Source organism: Myotis myotis, unplaced genomic scaffold, assembly GCF_014108235.1.
Source record: "Myotis myotis isolate mMyoMyo1 unplaced genomic scaffold, mMyoMyo1.p scaffold_m19_p_2, whole genome shotgun sequence".
In the NCBI taxonomy this organism is placed as follows: Eukaryota; Metazoa; Chordata; class Mammalia; order Chiroptera; family Vespertilionidae; genus Myotis; species Myotis myotis.
Window position 1 is genome coordinate 7,972,809 of NW_023416324.1, and position 15,416 is coordinate 7,988,224.

Genomic DNA, 15,416 nt, shown 5'->3' on the forward strand with positions numbered 1-15,416 from the left:
CCTGCAACCGGACAAGTGCCCTGACCCCTGACAGAGAATCCAACCCGTGACCTTTGGTGCATGGGATGATGCTTAACCACTGACCCCAGCATAGTTACTTCTTACTCATAGTAGTAATACTGTTCCCATTTAATGAAACAATATCAATTTTCTTCGTTAAGTATTTTTCTTTTTCAGTTGATTGGACTTATTTTTAAAAAAATATATTTTATTGATTTCTTTACAGAGAGGAAGGGAGAGGGATAGAGAGATAGAAACATCAATGATGAGAGAGAATCATGGATCGGCTGCCTCCTGCACACCCCCCACTGGGAATGTGCCTGCAACCAAGGTACATGCCCTTGACTGGAATCGAACCTGGGACCCTTCAGTCCTCAGGCTAACGCTCTATCCATTGAGCCAAACCGGCCAGGGCATAGAGGATGCTGTAGACTATGTCCTCCCCAAATTCATATTTTGAAACCTGACCCCCAGTGTGATGACATTAGGAGGTGTGTGTGTGTGGGGGGGTCTTTAGGAGGTGATTAGATCATGAGGTGGGAGCCTTATAACAGAGACCCCCAAAGAACCCCCTTGTCCCAGAAAAAAAGACAGCTTCTACGAACCAGTAAGCAGGCCTTCACCAGAAGCCAAATCTGCAGACGCCTTGACCGTGGACTTCCCAACACCCAGAACCATGAGGAAAAAAAAATGCTTTTTGTTTAGGTCACCCAGACGAAGGGCATGTTACCGACATAGCATCCCATAAACGCTCAGGTAGAAAAAAACACAACGCAACCAAACTGGTGGTAAGGACTGAGGCTTGGGAACTGAGGCCTGGACGAGAAGGTTCTAAGGCCTGTCCCAAGACAGGAAGCCGCTGAAGGCTGAAGGTGGAAGAAATGGTGTCTGTTTGGTAGAAGGCCTGCCTCCCGAAGACCCAACAACAACCTTGTTGACGTAACCCTGTGGATCAAAGTAATCCCTCGCTGCCCCAGGCCAGTTCCTGTGGTTCCCTGGAGGACAGGACACCATTCAGCGGATCCGGATCCGGTAACTAAAAAAGGTCTGGTCCTTGGATGGGGAACTACATCCGGGAAGAGGCTGCCAAAAACGGTTCCTCCTGTGGCTGCTCACCGACCAGGCTAGACCAGGTGCCATGGCAGCAGCAGTGGCCTCATTAGAAGACCCCTTGGACCGGAGAGCCAGCGCCCAAATCATGGGCCCTGAGACAGAGCTGGACGCCAGTTCAGGTAGGAGGTGGCAGGGGCTGCCTCAGCCCCGAAGGTGCTGGGAGGAGAGGGGCAGAGCCCTGCTGAGGGTGCTGGGAGGAGAGGGGCAGAGCCCTGCTGAGGGTGCTGGGAGGAGAGGGGCAGAGCCCTGCTGAGGGTGCTGGGAGGTGAGGGGCAGAGCCCTGCTGAGGGTGCTGGGAGGTGAGGGGCAGAGCCCTGCTGAGGGTGCTGGGAGGAGAGGGGCAGAGCCCTGCTGAGGGTGCTGGGAGGTGAGGGGCAGAGCCCTGCTGAGGGTGCTGGGAGGTGAGGGGCAGAGCCCTGCTGAGGGTGCTGGGAGGTGAGGGGCAGAGCCCTGCTGAGGGTGCTGGGAGGAGAGGGGCAGAGCCCTGCTGAGGGTGCTGGGAGGAGAGGGGCAGAGCCCTGCTGAGGGTGCTGGGAGGAGAGGGGCAGAGCCCTGCTGAGGGTGCTGGGAGGTGAGGGGCAGAACCCTGCTGAGGGTGCTGGGAGGTGAGGGGCAGAGCCCTGCTGAGGGTGCTGGGAGGTGAGGGGCAGAACCCTGCTGAGGGTGCTGGGAGGTGAGGGCAGAGCACAGCTGAGGGTGCTGGGAGGTGAGGGGCAGAGCCCTGCTGAGGGTGCTGGGAGGTGAGGGCAGAGCACAGCTACCCTCCCTTTGGGCGGCCAGGGTTTGCAAGCCCGGGATGGACTTCACGTTTGTTTCTTGTATCAACCAGCCTAGCAGAACAGAAGCTTCCTGTTAGCCTGTGTTGTGGTGACGCGCACACAGTGCGGAGAATGGATTGTTTATTATTAGGGTAACTCGAAACATCACTTTTTGAAGAGCCCCGGCTTTCGCTTCAGAGACACCGGCTCTTGCACTTGCTTCATTGATACGCGGACGGATTGGTTGACAGCTGCTTCTCCCTGTGCTGGGCTCTGTGTTGGGAGGGAAGCACAGAGCAGGAATCCTCGGGGCAAAGGGGACCAGGCACTAAAGGAGTTCTCTGAGGTTCTGGTCTGATGTGGGGAGGGGGAGGACCGCATGGTGCTCCCTGAGGGTCTCAGGCCCCACCCCCGACCCACCCTTCCAGAATCTGCGTGTGAACAAGATGCCGGGCCATCTGTGTGCACAGTAAAGACGGGAAGCTCCCAGGAAGTGGTCCCTGCTTCTGGGAGGCAGCTGGCTGAGCAGGGGAAGCAGGATGTAAAGTCAGGTCGCTCTGAGGCTGAAGTCCAGGCCCTTAGACCCCACTCTTTCCATGTACGTGTGTCAGTGCCTGTGGGATAAATGAACACGTGGTTCAACAGATGAATGAACAGAGCCACATCTCTGTGCTAACACAACCTTTGGTCTTTGCCTGCCTTCTAGGTGGGAAGCCAGCCCACCAGCAGAAGGCCGTGCCCGCAGCTCACCTAACTTTCGTCATCGACTGTGCTAGTGGAAAGCAGCTCTCCCTGGCAGCACTCCTTGTGCCACCCCAAGGCCCCAGTCCTTACCTAGGACCTGTCACCCCTCCAATGAAGACCTATATCTTGTTCTGTGGGGACAGCCAGCCCCATCTGACTCAGGAGGCCATCCTGGGTGGGGGGCACATAGCCCAGGCCAGGGGCACCCTGCCACCCTGCAGAGGGACTGTGGCCCCAGCTTCCTCCCCACTCAGCCCGCTATGCCCCCAGGGGGCCCCTGAGGCCAAGGGGAGCCCCTTAAAGACAATGCTTACAAGGTATTTGGCTTGGGAAACAGTCATGGGCTTGCTCAAAGCCTTCTCCTCCTGTGTCTGTGGGCAGGCAGATTAACTGGAACAGCCTGACCATGGCAGGAGGGGGTTGGCCCCTCAGTAGATGAGGGGATAAAAAAAACAAAACACTGTGGTACATTTGCACCATGGAATGCTATGCAGCAGTAAAAAAAGGAGGATCTCGTGCCCTTTGAGACAGAATGGAGGGGCCTGGGGAGTATTACGCTAAGCGAGATAAGCCAGCCAGAGAAAGACAAGTATCACATGATCTCACTCAGATGTGGACTCTAATGAACAAAATAAACTGATGAACAAAACAGATCCAGAGACGTAGAAGCATGGAAGGGACTGCGAAATTTCAGAGGGAAGGCAGGGCTGGGTAGGTGGATGGGAAGAGATCAACTAAAGAACTTGTATGTATATGTATAACCTTCGGACACAGACAATAGGGTGGTGAAAGCCTGGGGCGGGGGACTGGGTCAGTGGGGGAGCGAGGGGGACATATGTAATACTTTCAACATTAAAGATGTAATTAAAAAATAAACAAAAAGCGAGAAGGAGCGAGCACTGGGAGCCACCCTCCCAGGGCCACCGGGCCGGCGTCTTACCCCAGGGCAGACCAGAAAGGCGTCAGGACGCCCCAGCGCACACGCTGGCCGCTGTCGTCTTGGCTCGCGTACAAGTGTGTGGGTCACCCAAGGGCAGGAGACCCAGCAGAACTAAGGTGGGACCTGGCAACCCGAGTGAATAAAGGGCACAGAGGGAGCGGAAGTGTGCAAAAGGGAGGGGAGTATCATATTTGAACAAATAAAGTAAGATATTACTTATTTGTTTGTTTTAAAAATATACTTTATTGATTTTTTTTACAGAGAAGGGAGAGGGATAGAGAGTTAGAAACATCGGCGAGAGAGAAACATCGATCAGCTGCCACCTGCACACCCCCTACTGGGGATGTGCCTGCAACCAAGGTACATGCCCTTGACCGGAATTGAACCTGGGACCCTTCAATCTGCAGGCTGATGCTCTATCCACTGAGCCAAACTGGTTAAGGCAAGATATTTTTTTTAAAATATATTTTATTGATTTTTTACAGAGAGAAAGGGAGAGAGATAGAGAGTTAGAAACATCGACGAGAGAGAAACATCGATCAGCTGCCCCCTGCACATCTCCCACTGGGGATGTGCCCGCAACCCAGGTACATGCCCTTGACCGGAATCAAACCTGGGACCTCTCAGTCCGCAGGCCGACGCTCTATCCACTGAGCCAAACCGGTTTCGGCAAGGCAAGATATTATTTATTGAGCATCTACTGCATACCAGGTTCATGCTGTCCCCCTAGAGACACACAAAAAAGGGGGGGGCTTGTGCTCCATAGGGCAGTCAGGTTCCCCAGCAGGAAGTGTAGTGTGGTCACTGGTGTGTGTGAGGGTATATGTAGGTCTAAGAGGAAGTGTCTCAAGGCTCTCAGATTAAAATGGCTGAATGTTCATTTATTTATTTATTGACGGTTTTTACCAGGTTCCTACAAACATTAGTAGATAACATGTATTGACCATTTGCTCTGTGCCAGGGAAACAACATCCTCGTTGTGCCAGTATGGGGATGCACTATTTTCGTACCCGTTTCACAGATTAGGGAACTGAGGCACAGAAAGGTTGAGAGACCCACTCAAGTCCCCATGGACTAGTATAGCTGGGATGAGAACCTGTGTTTCTCTCTCTCTCCCTCTCCCTTCCTCTGTCTCTAGAATCAATAATTAATAATAATAATAACCCCCAAATTATACCAATTAAAAAAGAGAAAGCCTGGTGCTCAGGTTCTTGCTCCTAACCAGAGGGTCAAGGGCCTCTCATCCTAGCAAGGTCTCTTAGGCAGAGGGGATTCAGAGAGAACAGACTTAACCCTGTCTTGGAGCTCACAGCCTGGTGGGGAAGTCAAGAAAGGTGACTATTAATTGCCACAGCTTCTGATAAATGCAACAATAGGGCACACAGAATGCTGTTGGGGCTGGAGGAGGGTGTCCAGCTCACTTTGGGAGAGGAAATCAGGGAAGGCTTCCTGCAGGAAGTAACATCTAAGCTAAAATCTGACCAGTGAGTGAAACATACAAAGGCAAGGAGGCAGGGGTGGGGAGTGTTCCAGGAAGAATGACCTGGAACATACAATCAGTCTGGTTGGGGTATTCATTCATTCATTCACCAAGTATTTATTGGGCATCTACTGGGTGCCAGGCTCTCTGCTAGGAGCTGGGACGGAGCAGTGACAAAACAGATGGGGCCCCACCACAGAGGTGCTCCTTCTCCAGCAAAGCCCACACACGAAACGGGCAGAGAGGCCAGAGAAGTGGCAGGGGCCACATTATGTGGGGCCTTGCAGGTCACAGTGAGGTCTTTCGATTTTATTCTGAGATGGGACCACTGGAAATTGTGAGCAGAGTGACATGACCAGACCTACCTTTTAAAAAATGTCCTCTAGCCCCACCAGTGTGGCTCAGTGGTTTAGCACCGACCCAGGAACCAAGAGGTCGCTGGTTCGATTACCTGTCAGGGCACATGCCCTGGTGGCAGGCTTGATCCCCAGTATCATGCAGGAGGCAGCCAATCTATGATGTTCCTCTTTCATCGATGTCTCTATCCCTTTCCCCTTCCTCTGTTTCTAAAAATCAAAACATAGCTTAAAAATAAATAAATAAATAAAAATTTCCTCTAGTTCTTGTACTGGGATCAGAAGCTTGAGGAAGCTGCCCCTTAATTCAGGCAAGGAGGGGATGGTTTGACCTAGAGAGGTGGTGACAGAATAATCTGGACAACATAGGTCCCTTCCTCTCTCTCCTCCTCGCTAAGAACCAGTGGGCTAAAATAAAAGAAAACAAAGCAAAACAAAAACAACAAAAAAGCATCACTGGGCTAGAAGACCCCAGAGACAACTGACCAAGGGAATTTGAGGAAAAGCGTGAAGCCTTTGGCTGCACATCTACCTTTTCACCAGCAGGTGTCGCCCTATCATCAGCCTGGAGGGCACCTGGCCTGCCTGGCTGGGGAAGGTGGGAAGTGCTAGGCAGGGAGCCAGAGCCCCCGGGTCAGGGGCTCAGCGGGGGGTCCATGTATTCGGAAGCCAGACTTTCATTCTAACCAATACCCCTTTCATCTGCAATAGTGGCTACTGATGTTTTTAGGTGCACCACCTACCTCAGGTTCCTTTCACACCAGACCTGTGAGGTGGGTGCAATTTTTATTGCCATTCTACAGATGAGGAAACTGAGGCCCAGAGAGAGGAAGTGATGCGCCCGAGGTCACCGACTCAGACAGAGGCAGAGCCCAAATCCAAACCCCAGGCAGCGTGACTACACACCTGTTGTCACGGCATCGTGACCCCATGCTATGCTGCAGGCACTCCGTCCACATTTGTTGAATGAGCGAATGAAGGAAGAATGAAGAATTTCCAAGGACCCAGCCCAGGGCCTGGCAGCATGTAGGGAGTGTCTGAGAGGCTGAACAGGTGAATGGGGCCCTCACTGAGATGGGGCACTTGCAGTTAGTCTCTTCATCACAGTCCTATGAGGTGCTATTCCATTTTACAGATGAGGAAACTGAGGCTCTGGTAGGTTAAGCAGCTGGTCACACAGCTAGTAAGTGGCAGAGCCAGGCTAGAAATGGAAGTAATTTGGACCTCAGAGCTTTAACAACAGACCATACTGTATGGACTTACCGAAAACCTGTTGAGGGAATGAACCAATGAATAAATGATAGACTTTAACCCTGCCGGTGTGGCTCAGTGGTTGAGTATTGACCTATGAACCAGGAGGTCACAGTTTGGTTCCCCATCAGGGCACGTGCCCAGGTTTGGGGCTCAATCCCCAATGTGGGGCGTGCAGGAGGCAGCTGGTCGGTGATTCTCTCTCATCATTGATGTTTTTATCTCTCTTTCCCTTTCTCTCTGAAATCATAAAAATATATTTTAAAAAAATAATAATAAATGATAGGCTTTATTGAACCCGTGAGTGAAAGGGTGAATAAGTGAATGTGTCCCTAGATTGGCATCCATGCTTAATTCAGGACCATGTCCCGTCAAAAATAAATAAATGAGGACATTTTATGTATGTATGTATGTAGAGAATGTTTATAAGGGTTTATTTGAGCCAAACTGATGGCATTGTCGAGAAGCAAGATCTCAAATGCTCCAATGAGATAATTTATTTTTAAAAGTATGTTTTTACTGATTTTATGGAGAGGGGGAGAGAGATAGAAACATTGATGAAAGAGAACAATTGATTGGCTGCCTCCTACATGCCCCCTACTAGGGATCAAACCTGAAACCTGGACATGTGCCCTGACCTGGAATCGAAATAAATACCTGTTGCCTCTCACTTCGAAAGGCCTTTTTAGTTTTAAATTAGCAGTCCACAGTGCCTTAATGTGCCTGGGGCACTAGATGGTCAAGAATTGTTCGAGAAGGGAGGAAGGGAGGAAATGCAGGCCTACCTCTCCTCTCTGTCTCCCTGGGGCCAGCAGCCCTGCTTTTTGTCCTTCAGGGAGGCACCCAGAGGGCCCCCTCCCAGTCTAGTAGCCCCCAGGCTCTTCTGGAGGTTGTGCCTGGATGCAGGCCCTGGGGGACCGGCCTGGCTGGTGCTGGCAGTGAGCCCCAGGCCAGCTGTGCTGACAGTAAACAGCCCCCCACCCCTGCCCAGAGGCCCTGGCCTTGCTCCCCCATCCAGCCGGCTGACACCCAGCCCCTCAGGACCCTGCCGTGTCTGAGGGCAGAGCCAGTGTGGGTAGACTCTTTGATGTCCTTGTTCAGAAAACAACAATTTTAACAAGAGCTTAGCATTTATTGAGCTTATACTAAAACATCACCTCTCTCAGCTTCCTCACAGCTGCCCTGGGAGGTGCCATCTGATCTTTGTTTATGGCTGAGGGGACTAAGTCTTCGGAGGTTCCCTTCCCACCTCCACCCCTGGCCCCCCCCCCCCCCCCCCCCCCCCAGGCTCTACTGGGGGCCAGGGAACATTTTAGCTCTGCCCTCACCTGCTTTTCCTGGAGAGAAGACCCAGGTACTAGGGCAGCTCCCCTGACCCCTCCCCCCACCCTCCCCCCCCCATCCCCCACCCATGTCTTGGTCCCAGTGGCACCAGAGAGAGTGTGGGTGAGGCTGGGGATATCGGGATCCAAATCTATATGAAATACCAGTATCTGAGCCCTACTGGGCATTTCAGTGCGTGGCATGCGTGAGCTATGCCAAGTGCCAAAGCTTTTTTTTTTTACCAAATGCCAAAGCTTTTACATGCGTGGACGAAAAGGGACCACATGCCAACCTGACTAACTCAGGAAAGGCCTGCATGGCGGCCTTGCACACTCGAGACCTCAAGTAACCACAGAGGACGGCCTGAAATTAAAGCCTTTAATTGGCAAGCAGTGTCTAGGGCAGTGACGGCGGACTCATTGTTTGGGTTGATTTTTCTCTGTTAAATGGCATTTAAATATATAAAGTAAATATCAAAAACGTAAGTCTTTGTGTTACTATGGCTGCCAATATCAAAAAATTCCTACATGTGACACGGCACCAGAGTGAAGTGAGGGTTTTTCGAAATGCTGGCACGCCGAGCTCAAAGGGTTCGCCGTCCCTGTAGGGGTAGTCAGGTCCTAGGCCAGTGTCTTCCCCGACAAAGTCAATTTCGATCTCTCCTGAGCCTGCTGTTACTTTGCATCTAAGATAACACACCTGTGGAATGTCAGGGCCGCTTGTAGCTTCCCCTTTTCCGGACCCTCCACAGCACAGCCCCGGCCGGCCGGCCGAGCCCACAGTTCCCTCCTTGTTATTGTTATTGTGTTAATTGTTGACTGTTAACTAGCTGATGCCCACCTGTGTACAAGAAGCATGTGTCTATCATTTTACTTTTTATCCAATCCCAGAGGTTTCCCTGATTTGCTTTCTCCCGCCTCCCTACTCTATCACCAGTGGATTTCAGGTAACCCACTTACGTCTTCTCCTTTGATGGCAACGCATAAAACAAGATGAAAAACTGCCATTCTCCGGAGCACTGTCTCAGTACCTTGGGATTCTGCCTCCTGACAGTTGTCAACAGTTTGCCTTAAATAAACTGACAAAAATTCTTTACAGGTTTGAATGTTTGTTGTTGTTGTTTTTTTACATTAACACATGCATTACAAAAACAATTCTAACAGGTAGACCCTATTAGCGCCATTTTATTTCAGCACAGAGAGGTTAAGGTACTTGCTCAAGATCACACAGTTCAGAAAAAGTAGAGCCAAAATTTGAACCCAGGTCATGTGGCTCCAGAGTTTATGACTGACCCTCCACTCTTTACTGAAACTTGTTAGCTTTTTTTATTTAATTAATATATTTTTAATGATTTCAGAGAGGAAGGGAGTGGGAGAGATACAAACATCAGTCATGAGATAGAATCATTGATTTGCCACCTCCTGCACGCCCCCCACTAGGGATCAAGCCCGCAACCCCGGCATGTGCCCTTGACTAGAATCAAACCCAGGACCCTTCAGTCCGTAGGCTGACGCTCTATCCACTGATCCAAACGGGCTAGGGCTATTGGTATTTTAGAAGGAGAGGGAGAGAGAGAGAAACATCAGTCAGCTGTCTCCTGCATGCCCTCTACTGGGGATCAAGGCGGAAACTTGGGCACGTGCCTCAACCTGGAATCCACTGATGACCCCTCAGTGCCTGGGACATTTGACCAACTGAGCCACACCGGCCAGGGCTGCAGAGGACTAGAGCCACAGCCAAGGATTCAAATCCCAGCCATGCCGCTTCCAAGCTGGGTGACCTTGGGCCTGTTGCTTGACCTCTTTGAACCTGCCTGTCCCCCTTGGTACCCACCTTGCAGGATTTTTGTGGGGATGAGCAGCGTGCTTGGCACACTCTGGGCTCTCAATGAATGGGGCTGCTATAATTATTCCGCACAGGGTGGGGTCGGGGCGCGGGGCCCTCAGGCAGGCCTATATTTAGCCTGGAAAAGGTGGGGGGTCCTAGGAGACAAAGGGTTGCCGCCAGTCCCAGGCCTAGGGGGCGGAGCTGACGAAAGTGGGCAGCCTGCGTCCCCTCCTCCCGGCCCTCCTCTTCCATAGGGTCACCTTGGCTGGAAGCCTCCCTCGGTCTGAGCGTGTCCAGTCCCCAGCTGGCACTCTGTCCTCTGCACGACCCGCATCCCCCAACCGCAGTCTGGGGAGGGGGCGCCTGGGGGTTGGGGGTGGCAAGTGTTTGGCCCCATTGTCCACGTGGAGAGCTGAATCCTCTTCCAGCCAGGGCTGCTGGCAACCCAGCTCACTCCAGCCCGGCCCAGGATGGGGGGGCTTCACTGGGGTCCCCACACCAAGGTGAGCCTGACCCTGCAGGTGGGAGTTGAGGAAAGGTGGGGGCTGGTCCGGCTCCTCCCCCAAACCTCAGGCTGATGAGTGTCAGGGCTGCAAATAGCCCAGTGGAATCCGTGAGTCACCTCGGCTGGAAATACCACGCCCCCTCTCCCTCTCCCTCCCCTCCTCCTGCTAGCAGCTCCAGCTGCAGGGGGCCAGCGCCCGGCAGTGATTTCAGTATCACCTGGTAGGGTGTGGGGTGCGTATGGGGGCAGGGGGTCTCTCCAGAGACCACCCAGACTCCTCAACTAGCCAACACCCCAGCCAGGTTTCAGCTCTGTGACCCTGGGCCAGTCACTCAGCCTCTCTGATCCTCAGTGGCCATCTGGTACGAGATAGGCTTCAAGAAGGCAGGGACCCGGGGCAGCTGACTGGCCTTTGGTGTTCCTGCACCTGGGACTGTGCCTGGCCTGGGCAGCAGGTGCTGGCTGGCGGGTGGAAGAGAAGGCACTGCAAGGCTCTTCACGGACATAATTCCACATCCGGCCCGGGTGGGTCTGGAAGCCAAGGGAGGAGGCCAAAGGACACCCACATTTCTGTAAGGTCTTGAGCTTTGCGTGAGCTACTACCCCCACCCCAACATTTCAAGGGAGGCATGTCTGTTTATCCTGGGGTTTCCCACGCCAGCTGCCTCCAAACCCACCCCAAATGTGAGAACTTCAGGCAGGTGGTCTCCAGAAGTCTGGGATTCTGTCGTTTATTGTGTGCGCAGGGTACAATGCCAGGACCCTCCCATGCCCTTCTCCCCCCGAACTGTCCCCTAAGAACCCCAGAATGGCAGGCGAGAGGCCACCTACACTGTGATGCACCCTCCCCTTACCCCTGGTTTTTTATGTGGAAACGGAGCCAGGATCATGGCGGGCAGCTGAGGCTCCCCAAGATGAAGGCTGCCTGAGCCCCTGCCTGGCCTGGGGAACAGGAGGGAACTGGCTGGGGGCTTTCTTCAGCAGAAAGATGTGGGGACAGAGGCAAAGGCCGAGAGAGGCAGAGGGGGGGAACTACTTCCCGGTACCCAGAGGGGGGCGCTTTGAGAGGAGCTGCAGACTTCCTGGGTTTATGTTCATGAGCAGGTTGGGCAGCCACCTGCTCAGAGACTCAGCTTCCCCCCTGATGAATATGGAGATTGGATCTGACTTTAGAATGTTCTGAATTTGGACTCAACCAATGGTAATGCTTAGGATTCCTGGGACGGCAGTATACACACGCCAAACCTATAGATTCATAGACTGAGGAGGGGGAAGGACTGGCCATGGCGAAGGTTGGCCAGACACTGGTCTGAACTTGAGACCCAAAGTCCCACCCACGGTCTCGCTCCCACATGGGTTCAGTGATCCCTCTGCATGGAGGCAGCCCCAGGAGCCCCGGCCTGGGGGCAGGGGGAGGACCAGCCACACCCCTCAGCCTGGCCTGGCCTGGGCTGGCCTGGCCTGGGGACATGAGCAGGTAACAGATGGCAGGAGTTTCACACCATTTGTCACGAACCAGCTGTATTGGAAAAACCCCATCTGTATACAAATGCCCTGGCACAGCTGGCTGGCTGGGCGCTCCAGGTGGGCAGGCAGCTGGTTTGGGGCTTAGAGAGTGGAAAGGGGAGGTTTCCATCATGGCTGTCTCCTGGCCTCCCTGTGCCGCAGGGGACCTGCCTCTCCTGTTCCTCTTGCCAAGGGGGCCCCAGTGCCCTTCCCCGCCCCTGCCTGGCAGGCCTCCGTAGGGCAGCGGAGCTGCTGTCCGTCTGTCCTGCAGATTATTTGCCCAGAGACCCTACCTCTCCGCAGCTTCCTTCCCAAGTGGGCTCTCTGGATCTCCCTTCCCCACCCCGATCCCTTTGTTCTGCACTAAGTGAGAGGCCACATCTGGAAGGCAAGGGGGCCCCTGTCCTGTCCTGGGCAGAGCAGAAGGCCTCCGTTTTGGGGTGGGGTGACCCACCTGGGGCCTTGGGGGTGTCAGGGCTGGGACCCGGGCTGAGATGTCCTGGCAGCTGTTATGAGGGGTTAGGGAAAGTCTGGCAGGCCAGTGGCGCGGTAGGGGTGGGTAGGGGGAGTCGGGGTGGTGGGGAGGGGGAGTCGGGGAGGGCAGGGGAAGGGCGGCCCTCAGATTTTGATCTCTGTCCGGAAGGTCTGCTGAACGTGCTCCGTGTGCGGGTGTCGCCGCGCCCGGATGGTGAGGCTGCCGTCCTCCCTCAGGGCCGAGGTCACGGAAGTGGGGTCCACGTCCTCGGGCAGCTGGCATTTGTGAGCGAAGGTGTTCATGACCGTGCCGTCAGCTGCCAGCTGCGGGGGAGAGCTGGGTCAGGGCCGGCTGCCCTGCACCCTGTCCGGCTCATGTCAAGCCCCAGCCCCTTCTCCCCCGTCCAAGTCCAGCGCGGCCTCCCACTGAGGGGTCTGCTCTCAGGCTGGTGCCCAGGATGATGGTAGCCACAGGCCCAGGGCTATGCAGGGACAGGTGCACAGGTGCTGAGGGTTCCAATGGGCAGGCAGGGGGCTTGGGAGGGGGTTCAGAAACAGGAGGCTTGGTGGCAGTCAGGGGTTCCTGGGCACCGAGGAGAAGGCGGCACAGGGCCGAGTCGGGCCCTCTGGACACCCAGCCCCACTGGGTCTCCACGGTCAGGGCTGGGCCGGTGGCCCTTCCCCCACGGCTTGGTCAGCACACAGTGTCCAGAGGAGCCTGGTGTGGCTGAGTCACTGGCGGGAGTGGCAGGGCTGGCACATGCTGCCCACTGGTCCTGGTGCCCACAGTCCTTGGCTTCCCTGACAGGGTGCCCCGGCACCTAGCATCCTGCGCTCAGGGAGGGAGCTGGGCCCTGGGGGCTCTGGCAGAGCTGTGGGCAGCCCCTCTCCTTGATGGGGCACCTGTGGCTGTGGCCCACTGCGGGCAGCGTCCAGGTTCAGCTGGCGGTACACCCTCCTCCGACGGCTAGTGACCCAGTGACCCTGAGAGCCGTGGGTAGAGGGAGTGTGGGGTTTGGAGTGTGGGATCCTGAATGGCAGGGACTCTAATTCAGGGGTCCCAGGTTGGAGGCTGGGCCTCTGGAGCCAGGAGGGAAGAGGGCTTGAGGGGTGTCATGTGGGGGAACTCTTCTCACAGCTGTCCAGGTGAGTCCCCAACGCACCTGTCCTCACTCAGCTGTCCTCACTCAACCACCACCTCCCTCTCTCACCTCACAGCTCAGGTGCCCCCTGCCTGCATCCCTCCCCCCTCCCATTCCCCTGTGGCCCTCTCAGCTGCCCAGCTCTTGGAAAACGGATCTCGGGGCAGAGAGAGGCAGTAACGGGGATCCTGCGGTCCACGAGCTACAAAAGCAAGGTCTCCAATGTGCCCTGGGGACTTGGAGGGACATGGGATAGAGTCTGGGGTCCCAGGATGAGACATGGGAGTAGGGACACTGGGCAGAGGGTACAGGGGCAGAACCTGGGGTCCGGGCGGGCGGGCAGCTCACCTTCTCAGCGCGCACCTCGATGTGGTTATTGGACGTGGTGACGATGATGTCCTCAGGGGAGAAGTCGCTCACGTCCACTGCAAACTCATAGGCATCGCCGAGTGTCTTGATGTTGCCCGGCCCCCCAGTGCGGGCTGTGGGGAGGGCTGCCGTGAGCCGAGCACAGAGCAGGCTTGCACCCAGAACTCAGGCTTCCGGCTCCTTCTCCTGGGGAGAGGGGAGGCCCCCCAGGCCTGACTTCCCTTTCAGTTATTGCTCCTAACATCCCTGCCCACCCTCCTCACCTCTTGCAGCCTGCCTTTTCCATGGCGGGGCTGGAGCCTCGCCAGGCACAGGTGTGTGTGTGAGTGTGTGTGTGTGTGTGTGTGTGTGTGTGTGTGTGTGTAGCAACCCACCCCACACCTAGAGTAGGGGATGCATCCCCCCCTCAACCTCATGCAGCCCCTCAGAGCTCCAGCTCCCTCTTTGGCCATCAACACCATAGCTGACCCCTGGCCACACCTGTTCCTTGAAGGCCTGCCTGTTCTCATGGCCACATCTGTCTCTGTGGCCACATCTGTCCTGGTGGCCACATGCAGCTGCAGCCACAGCCACATCCAGAGGTGCCCGGAATCAGTGTCCCCCCCGGGTGTCCCCCATCCCGCAGAGCCCCGAGCACTTGCCTGGGAAGGTCAGGGGCTCAGAGCGGGGCCTCATGAAGCTGCCAAAGTCCTCGGAAAACATGCTCAAGGCCTTCTCCATGGGTGGGTCCTGGGCTGGGAGGGCTCGGGCGGCTGAGGAGGCCGAGGCTGAGGCCGAGGAGGAGGAGGAGTGGAAGCTTCTCTCAGCTCTGAAGCTGGAGGAGGTCCGGTGGCTCATCCACAGCGGGCAGCCGGGCCCGGCCAGGCGGCAGGGTGGACGCAGGGGTGTGGGTGGCGGGCTCCGGGGGAGTGTGCCGGGCCCGGCTGCTGGCGCTTTATAAGGCCCGGCCGCCCGGGCGCAGGGCCAGCCCCTTGTCTACCGGCTAAATTTAGGCCTCGCCGTGGCCCAGAGGGGCTGGAAATCTTCTCCAGTGAGACGGTCCTGCTGACAGTCCAACGCACGCAGGCCCGTGAGGCTGAGCTCATAGCCTGGCATTCCAGGCCGATAACTCCAGCCCTGGGGCCGCACAGCAGCGGGGAGGGCGCCAGAGCTGTCCCCTTGCCACTCAGACCCCGCTCCCGGGACCTGTGTGTGTGCGTGCGTGCATGCGTGCGTGCGTGCGTGTGTGTGTGTGAGTGTGTGTGTGGGGGGGGGGGGTCCGTTTCTCTTCCCCATCAGCCAGGGGCTCTTAAGGACTCTGCCTCCCCTGTTAGAGGGCATACTCCTTGTGGCCAGGCTTTTCTATGTCCTGTCCCCTCTCCCCTGAAGTCCCAGCTGTGGTAAGAGGGGATCTGAGTGGTAAGGGGTCAGGGACCAGGAGATGCCTGGTCAGGAGGTCGGGGTGGGTGCAGGACCCCCACCTGCTGGACCCCTGTGTGAAGTGAGGGGCTCCTTCCCTCGGGGCAGACAATGTTTATAGACATCTCTTAGGGATGGGGGTTGGGGGGTGAGAATGTGCAGCTGTGCCCCTGCCAGCTCCCACTGGGACCCAGACTCCATGCTTGACCCCCCCCCCCCCCCCCCCGCAC

At 55.7% G+C, this 15,416-nt stretch overlaps 2 protein-coding genes across 3 annotated transcripts; one reads left to right on the forward strand and one right to left on the reverse strand.

The window, feature by feature from the left end:
• Window positions 1-1,138: 1,138 nt before the first annotated feature.
• On the forward strand, window positions 1,139-3,005 carry LOC118674952 (steroid receptor associated and regulated protein). The gene is made up of 2 exons (XM_036347023.1): window positions 1,139-1,232; window positions 2,578-3,005. The coding sequence occupies exons 1-2, from the start codon at window positions 1,139-1,141 to the stop codon at window positions 3,003-3,005; spliced, it is 522 nt and encodes a 173-aa protein (XP_036202916.1).
• A 7,996-nt stretch (window positions 3,006-11,001) lies between these two features.
• Window positions 11,002-14,722, reverse strand: HSPB7 (heat shock protein family B (small) member 7). Of its 2 annotated transcripts, none has more exons than XM_036350989.1 (3): window positions 14,430-14,722; window positions 13,768-13,913; window positions 11,002-12,601 (listed from the first exon to the last, which is right to left on the reverse strand). In XM_036350989.1, the coding sequence occupies exons 1-3, from the start codon at window positions 14,623-14,625 to the stop codon at window positions 12,422-12,424; spliced, it is 522 nt and encodes a 173-aa protein (XP_036206882.1). In that variant the 5' UTR covers window positions 14,626-14,722; the 3' UTR covers window positions 11,002-12,421. The 2 variants fall into 2 exon arrangements, with proteins under 2 accessions (XP_036206882.1, XP_036206883.1); XM_036350990.1 differs by having other exon boundaries at window positions 13,768-13,901; window positions 14,430-14,721.
• Window positions 14,723-15,416: the final 694 nt, after the last annotated feature.

Coding starts and splice junctions, on each gene's coding strand:
- LOC118674952 (XM_036347023.1), top strand. CDS start 1,139: ATGGCAGCAGCAGTGGCCTCATTAGAAGACCCCTTGGACCGGAGAGCC. Junction 1,233..2,577: donor AGAGCTGGACGCCAGTTCAG/GTAGGAGGTGGC, acceptor CCTGCCTTCTAG/GTGGGAAGCCAGCCCACCAG.
- HSPB7 (XM_036350989.1), bottom strand. CDS start 14,625: ATGAGCCACCGGACCTCCTCCAGCTTCAGAGCTGAGAGAAGCTTCCAC. Junction 13,914..14,429: donor TGAGCCCCTGACCTTCCCAG/GCAAGTGCTCGG, acceptor GGCTCACGGCAG/CCCTCCCCACAGCCCGCACT. Junction 12,602..13,767: donor TCGAGGTGCGCGCTGAGAAG/GTGAGCTGCCCG, acceptor TCTCCCCCGCAG/CTGGCAGCTGACGGCACGGT.